This window comes from Euleptes europaea, chromosome 21 (assembly GCF_029931775.1).
Source record: "Euleptes europaea isolate rEulEur1 chromosome 21, rEulEur1.hap1, whole genome shotgun sequence".
NCBI lineage: Eukaryota > Metazoa > Chordata > Lepidosauria > Squamata > Sphaerodactylidae > Euleptes > Euleptes europaea.
The window spans coordinates 19,301,672-19,318,041 of NC_079332.1; the positions used below are offsets into that span (position 1 = coordinate 19,301,672).

The 16,370-nt window shown below is 60.2% G+C and overlaps 1 protein-coding gene across 1 annotated transcript in view; it reads left to right on the forward strand.

Annotated features, from left to right (window-relative positions):
* Nucleotides 1-16,370, forward strand: part of CORO7 (coronin 7) — a 69,812-nt gene that overhangs the window by 40,513 nt on the left and 12,929 nt on the right. The window contains exon 10 of the mRNA XM_056866273.1: nucleotides 16,136-16,190. Within this exon, the coding sequence (XP_056722251.1) occupies nucleotides 16,136-16,190 (55 nt within the window). The remainder of the gene's footprint in view (nucleotides 1-16,135; nucleotides 16,191-16,370) is intronic.

Genomic DNA, 16,370 nt, shown 5'->3' on the forward strand with positions numbered 1-16,370 from the left:
GCGCGGAGTGACAAGGGCCTTGGATTGCTGCTGGGGGCTAAGACCCCAGCAGAGGCCAGCTGGTGGACCCCCCCTCCCAATAGGCCCTCTCGGATCTGTTCCGGGCACAGAGTCAACGGGAGGGGGGCATTTGGGGCCTCTGTCCCCAGAGGAGGCCAACTCCCTTCCGAAGCCGTCTCTACCAGTCAGACAGGGTTGCTGCAGCCTCACTGGGGGAGTCGGCAGAAGCCCCTCCCCCGTTCCCTGTGGGAGGAAGAAGCAAACTTGAGCAAGCAAAGAAGCAAGCCCCCCCCCCCCCCGCCGCCGCCGCCTTCTCTACTGCTGCTGCCCGGCTTCTTTTAAAACCCTCCTGCTCCCAGCCTGAGCAAACAGCCCCTGCCTGGTGCATAAGGAGGGGGGTTGGGAAGGAGGCCAGGCCTTTCTGTCCTGGGGGGGACACACAGAAACCCCCCCCAGCTGCAGAGGGGGCTCAAGAAGCTCGTGTGTCCAGAAAACCCCATTCCCGCATAGGTTCGGCACCAGCAAGGGGAGATGACGCCTGCCCTTCAAGCCTTCCGGCTAGGTTTGCCAACTTCCAGGTGGTGGCTGGAGATCTCCTGCTTTTACAACTGATCTCCAGCCAACAGTGAGATCTGTTCCCCTGGAGAAAATGGCCTCTTTGGCAATAGGACACCATGGTATGCCCTAGGATGCCGTTGACCCCGGCTGCCCTCCAAACCCCCCCCAATATAAACCCCAGCGGCAGAGCCATCTGCCCCCACTCCCCTGACCAGGCAAGCCTGGCCAGAAGCCTCCTGTGGAGCTCCCCTCCTCACCCCCACCAGAGTGGCTGCGGGTCAGCAAGGGTGGGGAAAGCCCCACAGGGCACCCTCTGCCCTCCGCCCCAAACGGTTGGGCCAGCCTGGGACTCCCCTTGCCCTGCTGCCCAGAGCGGCACGTCTTGCCCAGGTCCGTGCCGGGACTCCTGGCCCCACGAAGGGATCTCCCCTCCCTGTACATCACTACAGCACCATTAGGCGCTGCCCATGCAGCTTTAGAGCCCATGGGGTGGGGCTCTAAAGCTGCATGGGCAGCGCCTAACTGAATTGGGGCAGGATTGGACACACGGACACGTGATGCTGCCTTCTACTGAATCAGCCCCTCGGTCCATCAAAGTCAGTATTGTCTACTCAGACTGGCAGCTGCTCTCCAGGGTCACCTGCTTGCCCGGTCCCTTTAACTGAAGAAACTGCCGGGGATTGAGCCTGGGACCTTCTGCATGCCAAGCAGATGTTCTGCCACTGAGCCAGGGCCCCTCCCCTGCCCTGTTTTGCCCCTGCCTGCCCCACTGTGGCTGGCCAGCTGTCCGCTGTGCTTCCCTCCTCCGTCACCTCCAGCTGACTGTTCCCTAGGCAGCCCTAACGGCAAAGAGCAGTCCGGCTCCCAGCAATTTGTGTCACTGCATTTTGTTCTGTTCCTGCTACCCCGATGGATGAGTTCATCTGGGGAAATGACACAGGATGAATCAATCTGTTCCCCACCAGCCTCCTCCTCGGTGGTGCCAACAATCCCACGCCTGCCGTCAGCCGCCGCCGCCTCCTGAGGTCACCAAGGAAGGGCTGACTCAAGCGGGACTCCGCCTGTCACCGCCTCTTCCCACCTTCAGACTTGCTCTGCTGGTTCTCCAGGAGGACGCGCAGGACTCCTGCACTGGGGGGGGGGGGGCTGCAGCTTCCCCAACCCCCCTGCCAGGGTCACGAGATGGAAGATTCATAGAGTCATAGAGTTGGAAGGGGGCATAGAGGCCACCTTGTCCAACCCCTTGCACAATGCAGGATCGGCCTAGAGCATCCCTGACAAGTGCTTGTCCAACCTCTGCTTAAAGACTGGCAGTGAGGGGGGAGCTCACTCACCACCTCCCTAGGCAGCCAATTCCACTCTCAAACAACTCTTACTGTAAAAAATGTTTTCCTAATATCCAGCCGGTACCTTCCCACCAGCAATTTAGACCCATTATTGCGAGTCCTCTCCTCTGCTGCCAAGAGGAACAGCTCCTTGCCCTCCTCTCAGTGATGGCCCTTCAAATACTTCAAGAGAGCAATCCTGTCCCCCCTCAGCCTCCTTTTCTCCAGACTGAGCATTCCCAACTCCCTCAGCCTTTCCTCGTAGGGCTGGGTCTCCAGGCCCCTGACCATCCTCGTCGCTCTCCTCTGCACCCGCTCCATTCTGTTAGCATCCTTTTTGAAGGGAGGCCTCTAGAACTGCATACAGGACTCCAGGTGCGGCCTGACCGACATGGTGTACAGCAAAACTTTGACATCTTGTCATTTGGATGCTTATGCCTTTGTGGATGCACCCCAAGACCGCATTAGCTTTTCCTGTCGCATCATGCTGGCTGCTCATATTCCGCTCACGGCCCACCCGTACCCCACCAGCTGCAAAGCTTCCTCCTGCACGGCCGTTCCAGGCACAGGAGGTCCCACCTTGGCCCCCATCTCCTCGCCTACCTTGGGGAACTGATCTTCACCACTCCCGCTCCAGAGGGGTCGGATGTGCCCCATGCCCCTCTAGATCAGGCCCCCCAAGAAGGGGACAGAAGTGTCCCGGCAACCCTTCTCCACCCTCCCTCCTGGTTTCATACAGCAAATCTCTTCCCTGCATCACGGGCTTCAGTTATTCAGTGCAGAGGCGTCCCCACCGCAGAAGAGTCACCCCAGAAATCCAGTGGGTGTCCCGAGTGTCCCGTTTGTGAACTCTGAGAGGAGAGACGCGCCGTGGGCTTGCAGTTCTGGTGGGATGTTCTTCCAGGGGCTTTCTTATGCGGAGGAGCCCATGTTTGGTCCAGGAAAGCCAGGCGCACTTCTTTAAAAACACAAAGGTGCTGCCTGGCCCGGAGGGGCACGGCAGTTGCCTCTGAGCCAGCTGGTGAGGATGCTTCCCAGGGCAGACAGGTTTCCTTGGGGCCTGCCCCACTCCCTGGCATTCTTAGCCTCACTAAACATGGGGGGGGCTGCCTGCGTTTCTGGGGGGAATGGAACTGGTGGCTGTACCGAGCAAAGCGTGAGGGGGCTTTGTGGGGAGGGGAGGGGGATCCCAGCCCGCTCCCAGTGTGATGGAATTAGGGGCTGCTGGCTTGTCTGTCAGCTCTTTGAATAAGCAAGAGAATTAATATTGGCCGAGGAGTGGGCCGTATGGGGGGGGGCGCTCCAAGCAGGCACGACACAGACAGGTAATAAACTCTGGAATGTGCAGCTGGAGGAAGTGGGGAGGAGCTGGGAGGGGGGGACGGGGGGGGGGGAACGGCTCCCTCCCTGGCAGGGGAGGGGAGGGAGAACATGACCTCCCAGGCAAAACCCTTCCACCCTTTCCTAACTGAGCTGGGGCTGTGGTCAGTCAGTCATGTTTATTGTGCATGGCCATAGGCCTTTACAATCGAGACAACATTACAACAACTTTAAAATATATATAAAACCATTCCAAGTCATAAGATTAAAATACACCAGTTTGGCTCCTTCCCTCATTCGATGGCTTTCGTTGCCCTGATTTTCCTGGCCGCAAGGCCATAAAGTGCCATTTTCCGGGAAAACAGTATCAGAAAGTATTGGCATCAGATAAAAAGTGTAAATATGTGCCAGGAACATATTCTGAGGCTCGGTGTAGAGAGGGCCGGCCAGGAGGTAATGGAGTAGACCGTCCACTGAGCTACCGCAGATACAAGTATTTTGAGCCCGGGGTTTTTCTGAAAAACACCCAGCAAGGAGCTCCGTGGCCACAGTTGGACATCGCTGTGCTGTGAGAGCTGCTCTAAGACTGCGTTGGGGCGGTGGGGTTGCAGGACAGGCCAAAAGGACTCCTGCCGCAGACTAGAAAAGGCCGGGCATCTCAGCCGGCCAGCTCAGTCGCAGAGGGAACCCTGCGTGGGCAGAGGCCCTCTGCCCGGGGAACGCCAGGGGCTCGGGACATGCTGCCGGCCGGCACCTTCGCGCTCTCTCGGGGGACGGAGGCACGCTGGGCCGGTGGGCTGACCACGCTGTGTCTCACCGAATGTAAATGCAGGCTTTAAATTCATCCTGCCGTCAAGGAAAGCCCCGTCAAGCTCTGTTGCCTGAGCGAAGGTCCCATTTCTCTCTCTCGAAAGAGTCGCTTCCTGGCAGAAAGCAGACCCTTACCCTGAGATCCTGCCTGGTGTCGTGGTTAGAGCATCAGACTAGGAAGAGCCGGGTTCAAATCCCTACTCTGCCAGGGACGCTCGCTGGGTGTCCTCGGGCTGGTGGCGTGCACTCGGCCTGGCCTACCTTAGAGGGTTGCTGTGAGGGTAAAACGGAGAGAACAACATGAGCTATCCTGGCCTGCCTTTGGGAATGGGGCCCTTGTTTCCCCCCTGCTTGGCTTGCGTGGGGCAGCCCCCATTTCTCAACCTCTCAGGTGAAGAAGACCCTTTATAAGCCCCGTGTGGGGCTAAGGGCTACCCCAGAGCACTCTGGGTAATGGGAGCCAGCTGTGGCGAGGGGGGGGGTGCTGACAGGTCGGCTTGAATGGTAAGGGGGGGGGGTTTCTGTGCGGGTTGGCTGGCCCAGGGATCCGGTTTCTTGCTGACATGGGGCTTTGAGGAAGGAGTGGGCCCTCCCCCCTCTTCCTCCCTCCCCCCTTCCTAGGGGCTGCTGTGAGTCTCCTTGCTTTGCTTCCTCCATGGGGGGGGCTAGTGCTGCCCCTCGGACTGCTGCCATTGAGACAAGGAGTTGCCAAATTAAAAAAACCCACACACCCCGTCCTCTGCAACCGTCCAGAACTCATTTCGGCTGCAGCTTCCTCGCTGCAGAAAAGGTTCTCAGGCTGGTGGGACCCCCGGGAGGGGCTCGGGGCTTTTCTCCCACGGCTCCCTTCTGGAGGAGAAAAGGCTCCTGAAGACCAGCAGAGCGGCCGCCCCTCTTCCCCCCCCCCAAGCAGCCCCTGCAACACGGCCCCCACTTTCCGCAGGTTTCTGGCTTCCGCCCCCTCCCCTGACCAAATACACAAGGAGGTGCGCAGGCTGGATCCACGCAAGTATCACTCCCCCCCCCCCCAGCGGGCAGCCTCCCTTCGGAGGATGACGACCCGCTCGGCCCCCCTGCCAGAACAGACCAGTCAATTAAAAGAGCTGTCTGGGGGAGGGGGCTGCCACCAACTGCTTGAGAGTTTCACATCCCCCCCCCGTAGAGCAAACCTCAGAGCCCCTATATAACCATTGTATCAGCTCCCCACACACGCACGCACACTAAGTGTTCATATAGATGGCTTCTGACCCACGCCTTGAACCCATCGGAAACCAAAGCGTACTCCCAAACAGCCCCCTTCCCCACAGAGCTCAACTCTGGGGGCTGAACCCTCTCCCCCCCACCCCACTGAACACAGGCCTAGACCCAGGCCCTGCTCTGGGGCCTCCCTAAGAGGTGAACTGGGAGTTCTTTTGGGGGGCTGGGGAGGGGACGGCGCTGTTTGCCAGCCCTTCAGAGGGTGAAAGAGGAGGGCTGGGAGGGGTTAGCCACCCCCACCCCCCAGGCTGGAGCCAGGTGACCAGAGGCTTTGCGGCTGCACACTGAGCAGGAGGCTGCAGGATCCGACAGGCTTCTTCTATACTGGGTGGCTTTGCCAGGGGCGGGCTTAGCCTCTAGCCCCAGTTGAACCCCCCCCCGGGTCCCTGTTACACTCTTTCTTAGAATTGGAAGGGACCACCAGGGACATCTAGTCCAACCCCCTGCACAATGCAGGAAATTCACCACTATCACCCCCGTGACCCCTGCTCCATGCCAGGAAGATGGCCAAGGTGCCCTCCCTCTCATGAACTGCCCAAGGTCATAGAATCAGCATTGCTGACCGATGGCCATCTAGCCTCTGCTTAAAAACCTCCAGGGCTCGGATCCTGCAGGGACGCTGTGGCAACCCCTCCTCCTCCAAGGGCATCTGCTCCCAAGATGTGGCGACGGAACCAGAGGCGTCGCCTCCTGACATTTCCCTCCCCCCTCTCCTTCTAAAAAAAACCCCCAAAGCCTCAGGCGGGGTGCTGGCTCAGTGACTGGCAGCACATCAGAGGGCACCCCCCCCTGCATTCTTTCCCTACACCAGCCGCCTCCTAAACTGCCAGACTGGGGCGAGGAGGGGGAGACACCGCAGGGGGGTTGTCAGTAGCCAAGAGGCATTAGAAACACCTGGGGCTCTCCACAGCTGGGGGGGAGGAGGGGGGCTTTGCTCTGCACATGCTTGGGTTGGGGGGAGGGGAATCATGCCCCCTGCCCTCCCTCTCCACTGCAAAATCTGCTCTGGGTCCTGCCTCGGCTAAACCGGCTCAGTGCAGTCAAGGGAGCGCTGGGGGGGCATTTGACGAGGGCCGCGTGGGGGGATAAACCCGGGTTCAAATATCCGCTGGCCATGAAACTTCCTGGGAGATCTTGGGCTGGTCACTGCTCGGAGCTCTTTGGGGGAAGAAGGGGGGACGCGTTCTCGCTGCAGAATCAACGTCTAGGTGCAAAGCTTCATCATAGGAAGCTGCTTCCCAGTGGTGCAGAGGGCTTCAGTGGAGGAGGGGGCTTCCTGCTCCTAATCATCCTACAGGGACGTCCCACTGAAATCCCTTGGTGACCTTTACTGCTTAGACGAGCCCCCCACCCCACCACCACCCAGTCTCCCTTCCCAGTTCAGCTGCCAAAGATTTCCAGGCCAGACAAACAAACTCCTGCTGCCCACAAAGTCCCCGGAACCTGATGCAGCCTGAACTGCTTTTGAGCCCCAGGTCCAGGTTTAAGGTGGGCGCCTCCACCGAACATAGATCCGGCGAGGGGGGCTTTGGCCCTTGAAAGCTCACACCCCCAACAATCTTGTCGCTCTCGGAGGGGCTCCTGGACTCGAATGTGGCCCTTCTACCGCAGACCAGCACCGCTTCCCTCTTAGCCTACCCATAGGACTTAGTGTGCGGAGTCCCAAACTCTGGCTCATGAGCCCCTTTAGAGTCAGCTTGCTTTGGTGGGGGTGGGTGGGGAAGGCTGCTTTTTGGAAGCCCCCGCTGTCTCACGCAGCTCTGACCGCTGGCTTCCTGCTGGGCTTGTGTTCCCCAGACCCCGGTGCCTCAGCATCAGCGAGGTCAGGGCTCTGCCCCCTCTTCCTGTCCTGTGAGACTTCCTGTCCTGGGGGGTCAGCTCAGGGACTGGATGGGATGAAGACCCCTGTGCTGGACGGCTGGGAAAGCCGAGAGGGCTGGGAGCAGGAGGAGGAGGCGATACGGGCAGAACCGGAGGATCCGGCTGGGCCGGGTCGGGGCAGAATGGGTCTGAAGACCTATGCGGGATTGGTTGGGCCTCCTGTTCTGCAGCAAAGCCACTGGACGTGGCTATTCAGTCTGGGACTCCCTGGACAGTTCTGGGGGGGGGGGCTTGACCCTTGCCGCGTGATTATCTGACAGTGCCGTGCCACCCTGCCTGACGGGTGAGGCGGGTGCCTTGGCTCACCGCCTTGCCACTGAGGACGTGGCCCTGGTTGCTGGATGGCCACCAGCTGGAGGGAGTGCCCAGCCAGAGCCCGCCTCGCCCTGCTGGAATGCCGCTTGGCAACTCTGTGCTCTCGGGTTTCGCGGCTCCATCTCCAGCACAACCCGCTTGCTGCGCGTCGCAGCCCCTTTAATTAGCTCTCCCGCAAGAGCGACCTTGGCTGGGTCAGGAGTGGGGCAGGCAGGGCGGAGAGGGAGCCTGGCTGTGGGAAACACCCCCCCCCCCAGCTCTGGTCTTCCTGCTTGCCCCATTCCTCAGTTGTTTGAAGGCCAAAGAGGGGCCTTGCAGGCCCACCAGTCTTGGCACTCCTTCACCCAAGACTGCCCCACGTCTCAACTGGAGAGCTGATTTGGATCCCCCCCACCCCACTGCCTGCCCCCTTCCAGTCTCCCCTCAGCAACAGATGAGCAGGCTGCGTGGGGAAGGCCGCGTCCAAGGCAGCAGGCAAACCTCTCCGCCCCCCATCACCTCCAACGCACCTTCCCTGGCTCCCGTCCTCCACCTCCAAGACCACCTTTCCAGCTTCGGCCCCTCGTAGCTTGACGGAGCCGCCCGTCCCGCCCTGCCGAGTGACCGGCCTTCTCCTTGGCTCTCTTGCTGTTGCCCAAACCCGGCTGCCCCCTTCCTCCCGAGGCTCCAGCCTCCCGCAACCCTGCAGCCTCTCCTGTGGCCGTCCCCCTCCCCATTGCAGGGCAGGGAAGGTGACCCACAGGGCACCCTGCTTGCCTGCCTTGGGTGGGGCCCCCTGACCACAGCTGCCGGAGCAGCAGGCTATCATTAGCACCCGGGCAGATCTAACCCCTCATTAGGCCGGGAGGGGTTAGCTGCTGCCCAAGACTCATCCCTTCCTGCCTTCCTGTGGCCAGGATCTGGCTGTGGCCGCGGCGGCAGCACCAGAACAGCAGCGCCACTAGAACTACTTTTCTTGGCTGCCTCGGCTGTGTCAGAGGTGGGCAGTTCCTTGCAGATGGGGCTCAGGGCAGGGAGAAGGTGAGGGGCTCCCCCCGCCCGTGAGTTAAAACTGGCCCTATGGGAACAACCCGCTTGGAAGTGGCTTGAGACAGGGTTGCAGGACAGTGAGGACAATGGTGGCCCAGACAGGTGCGGCGCAAGAGCCTTCGCTTGGCTTCCGTGGGGGGGGGGCTCTTCGTCCGTGGCAGAGAGGTCTCTCCTGCACAGGGCCCTTCCTCTGGCACTGGGTGCTTTCTGGTTCCTTGAAAGATGCCCTCTTGCATGAACAGAAGTCCCCAGTGCCAGATGACCACCCCCACCCCCCACACATGGAAAAGGGGGTAGCAAGAATCCACTGGGCAAGAATCCAGGCAGGAGAGGAGGCTCGGCCCTACTGCCTGCTCCAGAGGATGGCCACTTGGGGAGGGATCCTGCCCCCTTCCCGGCCGGCCTCTCTCTGCTCTCAGGCGGCTTCAGCTAGTTTCTTTCTAGCTTGACAAGCAAGCACTGAAGCACGAAGCCAGCGAGAAGGAGCATCTGCCCTGGTCCTGACCCGTCAGCCACCGTTTGCCCCACGCACACATTCTGCGAGTTCTCGGTCATTTGCGCTATTTCACCGTCTTGCACGTTTCGGACTGAAACACAAGCAAGACCTTGCAGAGCACCCCGCTCTTTGCTACACTAGCATGAAAAAGGTATTCCCAAAAGTGTTTGGGCAAAACAACAGCGAATGGCAAAGTACACGCCTTGGTTCCCAGATGCCACCAGAATCGCCAGAAGGTTGGCCAGGGGCATACGGGGTCTCTTCCTGTGTGGCCTCCCATCCATTTAGAAGCGAGACAAACCGCTTTTCACACCTACACAGCAACAGCCATGCATTAAGCTGCACGTGCGAATTTGCGCTAAGACGCCTCCTGCATTTCAGCCCCGCAAACTGGCCCCAGATGTGGGATTTGGCTGCTAGGAGATGCCTGGGGGCCTCTTCCCCCGCCTCCCTTCAGCAGGGCCACCGTCTCTGCCCAACTCGGCACTGGGGGGACCTGCTGGGTGGGTGAATACCCTTTTCTGCCAGTTTACCTTTCTGGCCATTTTTTCTCACCGGCCCCTACCCAGGATGGACAAGGCCGCTATTGTCTCGCGCAGGAACTGGCCACTTGCCTCGACTCCGGCTCTCCTGGAGGCAGGAGGTTGCTGCCAGCAGCATCCAGAATGAGCATAACTGGGGTGGGGGGACGACACTCAACACTCTGGCACATATCCACCTCGGAGGAGGAGGAGGAGGAAGGCGAGGATTTGGCGCCCTTTGCTGGGCAATGCCAGAATCCCTCTTGGAATGCCCTGCGGGAGGCTGCAAGTGTTGGCGCTCCCTCCTCGGCTGCTTCCTCTCAACCCTTTGCCTGTTTGGTAAACTGGTCGAGGGGCCAGGACCATGGGGGGGGGGCTTTCAGCTTGGCTGCAGAAGTGGGCCCCAACCAGACTGCCTGCAGGACGGCAGCCACATCCAGCCGAGCGCTTGCGTGCGAGGGCCTGCTAGTTGGCGGCCTCTGTTTGCTCACCGACGGAATGGTTTCCATAGCCTGACCTGGCGGCCATGACCAGCCCTTCCCCGTGACACTTTTGTGCCGGCCCCAGAGCCGTTCTCGGGTCTCCCTTCTGCCCCCTTTCCTCACCGATGCCGCAGGCTGCCCACCCTCCCCGGCCAGCTCTGCCTCCTCTCCACCCCTATCCCCCGCAGGCCCCCATTTTCTAATCGATTTGCCATCGTTCCAGAACCTTCCTCGGCCCCGGCCTGCCTCCCACCTCCGCCAAAGCATTCCGGCCCGCCCCCGCCCGTCAGGCTCCCCCTCAGGTGCTCGGGAGGAGAGCAGGCAGGGCGGCCGCCTTCCAAAAAGAAACCAATTCCAGCCGCCCGCCTGCTTCGGAGCCAGCTGCGTGGGAGGAGGCTCGGCTCTCGCACCCAGGCCCTCTCCTGCCCCGACGCACTCGCAGGCTCACCCCTAATGAGAATTCCAGGGCCCTGATGGCTGGCAGGCAGCCGCCTTTCTGCAGGGCTGCCCAGGGGACCGGCCGTCTGAGACGGCCACGCCCATTAAGCCCTTGGACTGGGGAAAGGTGGAGGCTGCTGGATGAACTCCCTGGGTGGCAGACCGCATTTGTAATAACCAAGATTGCATCCGTGGGTGCCATGCAGATTCACCTGCCACCCTTGATATCCACCATTATGCCAAATGAAGCCTCCATGATCAGAGGCAACCTGTCTCTAAATACCAGGTGTTAAGAAGAAGAGTTGGTTTTTATATGCCGACTTTCTCTACCACTTAAGAGAGACTCAAACCGGGTTACAATCACCTTTCCTTCCCCTCCTCACAACAGACACCCTGTGAGGTCGGTGGGACTGAGAGAGCTCTAAGAGAGCTGTGACTAGCCCAAGGTCACTCAGAAGGCTTCATGTGTAGGAGTGGGGAAACCAACGTGGTTCACCAGAATAGCCTCCGCCGCTCATATGGAAGAGTGAGGAATCAAACCCAGTTCACCAGATCAGAGTCCACCGCTCCAAACCACCGCTCTTTTAACCACTACACCACACTGAACTTCCTGGAAACATCAGGCTGGCCTCTGTGGGAAACAGGATGTTGGACTGAATGGACACACGAAGCGGCCTGACACCAGATCAGACTTTTGGTCCATCCAGGTCAGTCTCGTCCGCTTGGACTGGCAGCGGCTCTCCAGGCTCTCAGGCAGATAAAGGTCTTTCACATCTCCTACGACCTGATCTCTTCAGCTGGAGATGCTGGGGTTTGAACCTGGGACCTTCTGTAGACCAATCAGATGCTCTACCACTGAGCCATGGATCCTGGGCCTGATCCAGCAGAGCGGTCTCTCAAATTGATGATAGTTGAAGGGAAGGCCGATGTTCTGGAGCTATGAAGGAGGTGGCATGCCCCCGGAGAAGGCCGGCCCTCTTGGCCTTCCCTGGGAGCTACCTACAAAGATGGTGTCTGGCTGTCCCCATCCCCCCCCCCCGCTAGAGGGACCCCTTGAGGTCTGACCCGGCAGGTATCATAATCACCCAGAACAGGCGAGAGGGCTGTTGATCTGCGTGGACGCACTGAAAGAACTATTCTTACCACCCTGAACACTCCCGCTTGCAACTCGTGGGCAGGTCGTGCTGCCTCGAACAGGCTTCCGGGTCCTCTCTACACGCGGGCCCCAGCCCCGCTGCGATCCACACTTCCGAGCTGAGCCTGCGCCTGGCTACAGCTGCCCGTGCATTCGCTTACCTGTGGACCGAGCGTGCCCTGTGGCTCACCTGAGCAGCAGAGACAATGGGTATATTCTGCAACATTGGCCACCTCCAGAGCCTCTGCTGCAGAAGCCCCCCGAAGCCCCCCCCCTGCCAGGGGCAGGCCTTTTGCCCTGTGGCGTCCCTCTGCTGGTGCAGGGGGGCTAGGCAAAGACATTTCTGTTCTCTGGAGTCTTTGGGGGCTGGTTTGTGTCTCCTACTGTGGTCAGAGGGAGGGGCTGTGGCTCAGTGGTAGAGCATCTGCTTGGCATGCGGAAGGTTCAGTCCCCAGCATCTCCAGGGAAAGGAACCAGGCAAGCAGGTGATGTGAAAGACCTCTGCCTGAGACCCTGGAGAGCCGCTGCCAGTCAGAGTAGACAATACTGACTTCAAGGGTCTGATTCAGTATAAGGCAGCTTCATGTGTTCCTGAGAGGAAAATTAGTTTTCAAGTTTATATTGAGCGTGTTTCGCAATCACCTAGAAGGCCTAGAGGTGATATGATAACCACCTTCAAGGACTTGAAGGGCTGTCATAGAGATGATGGTGCTGAGTTGTTTGCTGTTGCCCCAGAAGGTCGGACCAGAACCAACGGGTTGAAATTAAATCAGAAGAGTTTCCGTCTAGACATTAGGAAGAATGTTCTAACACTTAGAGCGGTTCCTCAGTGGAACAGGCTTCCTTGGGAGGTGGTAAGTTCTCCTTCCCTGGAGGTCTTTAAGCAGAGGCTAGATGGCCATCTGTCAGCGATGCTGATTCTATGACCTCAGGCAGATGATGAGAGGGAGGGCACCTTGTCCATCTTCTGGGCGTGAAGTAGGGGTCACTGGGGGTGGGGAGGTAGTTGTGAATTTCCTGCATTGTGCAGGGGGTTGGACTAGTGGTGGTCCCTTCCAACTGGTGGTCCCTTCCAACTATGAGTCCACCTTTCTGCGATACTGAGGCGGTTTACTGGATTTTTTTCTTGATTGTAAAGTTATTGTGGTAGGAAAAGAAGGAGGCATATACATGTTTTAATTAGATAACGGTAATATTTCGCTCAGGTGATGCTCTAGGCATGGCAGAGAACAACCAGCGACCCTGCCTCCATTTCTCCTGTAGCAGGATCCAGTGGGATCTCCCCTCCGCGGGCTCTGGGAGGGAAGGTGCTGGGAAAGCGCTTGTTTACTAGATGCAACAAGCAACCGAGGGTTGGGAATGACTACAAAACGAGTTTGAGAAGTGTGGGGCGTAGTGACCCCACCCAAGGCCTTTCTTGTTCTACCGCTTCCGTACTACTCGCAGGGAGCAGAGGTCACAGGCAGGTGGGGTGGCACTGGGGCATCAGAGGGCAGGCCAGGGGGCACCCTTGTCCACACTCTGCCGGCATTCACAGGATCCCGGTGCAGAACCGGCGCCAGCCTCTGCAGGGATCCGTATGGTGGGTCTCTTGGAGATTCCACAGGCACCCCAGAGCACCCCTGGAGCGCATCTCCCTCTGCCCTCCTTCCTTGCCCGTCCACCCCCAGTGTGTGTGTGTGGGGGGGGCGTGCTGCCCACAAGCTGGAAGTCACAGATGTCCTGCCCTCTGACAGCCATCACAGAAGGTCCCCAAGGGTGAGGGCCCTGCAGACCCCTTTCTGGCTCTGGTCAGCCCCCGCCCGGTTAAGTCTGCTTGCCCCCCCACACACACACACAGCTTGAAGGCCAGCTGCCTGGCAGGGGGACTCCGAAGCACCCCCCAATCCATTTCCAGGGGGTGGCCCAGGTCTCGGAAGCAGAGAGAGTTGGCAGTGGGGGGGGGGCACTGTACCCGCTCCTCCTCCTCTTCCCAGCCCAGGTATTTCGCAGGGGTCTGTCCGAGCGCCACCCGGCCTCTGTACGGAATCCCCCCGCGGACGGACAGACGGACCCTCGCCTCCCTTCCCCGAGCACCGGCGGACGCCGGGAGCTGCCCGCCGAGCCAAGCGCCCGCTCCCCCGCCACACTCACCTGGCCGCCGCCGCCGGGACGCGCGCGGGGAAGGGCCTCTCCGGCGCCGCGTGGCAGCCGCTGCAGCTCGCCGCCGGCCGGCCGGCCGACCGACCGCCCAGAGGGAGCGCGCAGCCTCTGCCCGACCGACCGCCTGCCCGCCTGGCCGGGCTGTGCCTGCGCGCCGCCCGCCCGCCCGTCCGCCCGTCCGCCGGGCTGGCTGGCTGGCTGGCTGGCTGGGGCGGGGACGGCGGGGCGGGACGGACCGCCCCCCCCTGCTGCCAGGCTGCCTGGCCCTTTGGGCAGCCTTCCCCCCTCCGTAGGGCTGCCGGGTCCCTCTTCCCACCGCCGGGAGGTTGAGGGGGCGGGATCGGCGGTGGGGCTTCAATGCCGTACAGCCCGTGCAGCATAGAGGAAGGGGCGGCGTGCTGCGCCCCCCCCAGAAGAGCAGGCGTCACCTTCAAGGCAGGCGGGGGCACTGGGTGGCTAGGGTTGCCAACCTCCAGGTAGCACCTGGAGATCTCCGGCCAATAGAGGTCAGCTCCCCTGGAGACAATGGCCTCTTTGGGGGTTTGGGGAGGGGCCTCAAGGCCATCGGCAGCGCCAAGGTTTTGGACATCCTCCCTCCGCTGGCCTCACTAGCCTCAGAATGGCAGGCCAGGCTAGCTGAGAGTCATACGATCATAGAGTTGGAAGGGACTACGTGGCATGCAGAAGGTCCCAGGTTCCATCCCCGGCATCTCCAGTTAAAGGGACCAGGCAAGTAGGTGGTGGGAAAGACCCCTGCCTGAGACCCCGGGGGGCCGCTGGCAGTCTGAGTAGACAACACTGACTGATGGTTGGAGGGTTGGTTTCCGTATAAGGCAGCTTCATGTGTGTTCATCCCAGGGGCCGGGTGAGAATGCTGGTGCCGCTGGGGGGTGGGATTATGGCTCTTGTGGCCTCAGTACCTTCGAGAGCCAGCCCGGCTCTTCTTCCCTCCCGTCTTTCGGCAATATTTGCCTTTGTAGGATGCCAGGTGAGCCCATGTTCCTGAGCATGGCACAGCGTGGTGCCCTTTCTTGGCTGGGCCCTTCCCACTGCTGAGACAGAATAATGTCCCTGTCCTCTTCAGAGCAGCTCCCCCCCCCATTGGTTCCCTGTGCTCTTCTTGCAAAAACGGGACCAGCCAGCCCACCCCGCCCACGTGGTGCCAACTGTGGTGCCTCTCGAGTCTCCTTTGATACCACAATGGACGGGGTCATGAACGTGCCCTGGCACCAGCGCCACACCCGGGCCTCGTGCCGGGATGATCTGACAGCCCGTCAGGCACGCTGCCGCCCAGGGGAGCTCCTGGCCTCTCCAACAGCCGCAAAGGAACCGGCCCGGCCTGTCTGGGGAGGAGGCAGAACCGAAACTGGTTTCCCCACTCGAGGGACGAGGGCTCTGGCCCTGATCCCAAATGGCACCGTTGGGGCTAAGCCTCAGGGGGAGGCTGCGTGCGAGCGTCAGAGGGGCCATGCTGGATCAGAGCCAGAGGCCCTCCAGCCCAGCCCCCTGGCCAGCGGATGCCCTGGTCGTGACGCCCAAACCAGCCGCTGCAAGAAACCCATGCACAGAGGCCTGAGTATTCAGCAGAGGATGCTTTCCACTGCATGGTGGCCAACACTTCACCTGTTGGGTTTGCCGCAAGTCACATAGCCGGACAGGACAGGGATGTTGGGAATGGTTGGGGAGGGAAGGGCTAAGGAGGGTGGGGAGGGGGGCTCTTCAGGCACAGAGCCAGCAGGGGGAAGGGGAGGCACGGGTGCTTCCCCCTCCCTTGATAACTAGCAAGGTAAGTCTATGGCCGAAGGCTGTTACAATCTGTCACGTAAAGCCAAGTCATAAATGATAACATTAAAAACAGTCTGACCAAAAAACGCTAGTCATTAAATACATTAAAGGCCCTAATTAAATACAACTTTAGTCTGAATTTCTTTGGCTGCTAAGGCAAAGCGTGACGCTCTATAGGAAACAAATGGATCGATATCTGAGAGGAGAAACTGAATCTCTGAATGTGAAAAGGGATTTAGGTCGTTTAGAAGCCCTGTAAGCACTCGAGTTCTGGGCTGCAAAATAGTGCCCCGGGCCAGAGGGCCTCTGGGGCTGCCCCCTCCCCCCCCCCCCGGGAAGGAGGCCCATGGGGTTTGGGAGGAGCGTCCAGCTAGCAAAGCCAAGGGCCGGGTCTGGAACCAGATTGAGGTGAAAGCTCTCCTGAGGTTGTGGAAGGGGAGACTCACGTGGGCCCTCTGAACCCACGGGGAGGACTTGGGCTGGGAGCCTCCCAGGTTCGTTTCTTGAGGGAAGATTCAGCTGGAGGAAGCAACGGCACAGGAAGGAAGCGTGTGCGCGCGCGCATGCTTGCGCATGGGTGGGCTGGCTGGCCTGTGCGTGGCCGCAGCCGTTCCACTAGAGGCCCCCCTTTTGTCTCGCAGGCCCCTGATCCCCCTCTTCGATCCAGACACCGGCCTGCTGGTGCTGATGGGAAAGGTGAGTGCCCCTCCTTCGCCCCCCCACCCCCGCCCTGTCCAAACGGCTCAGGCTGCCTTAAGAGAGCCAGCGTGGTGTAGTGGTTAAGAACAGTGGTTTGGAGCAGTGGATTCTGACCTGGGGAAATGGGTTAGATCCCCCACTCCTCCACATGAGTGGCAGAGGCTAATCTGAGGAACC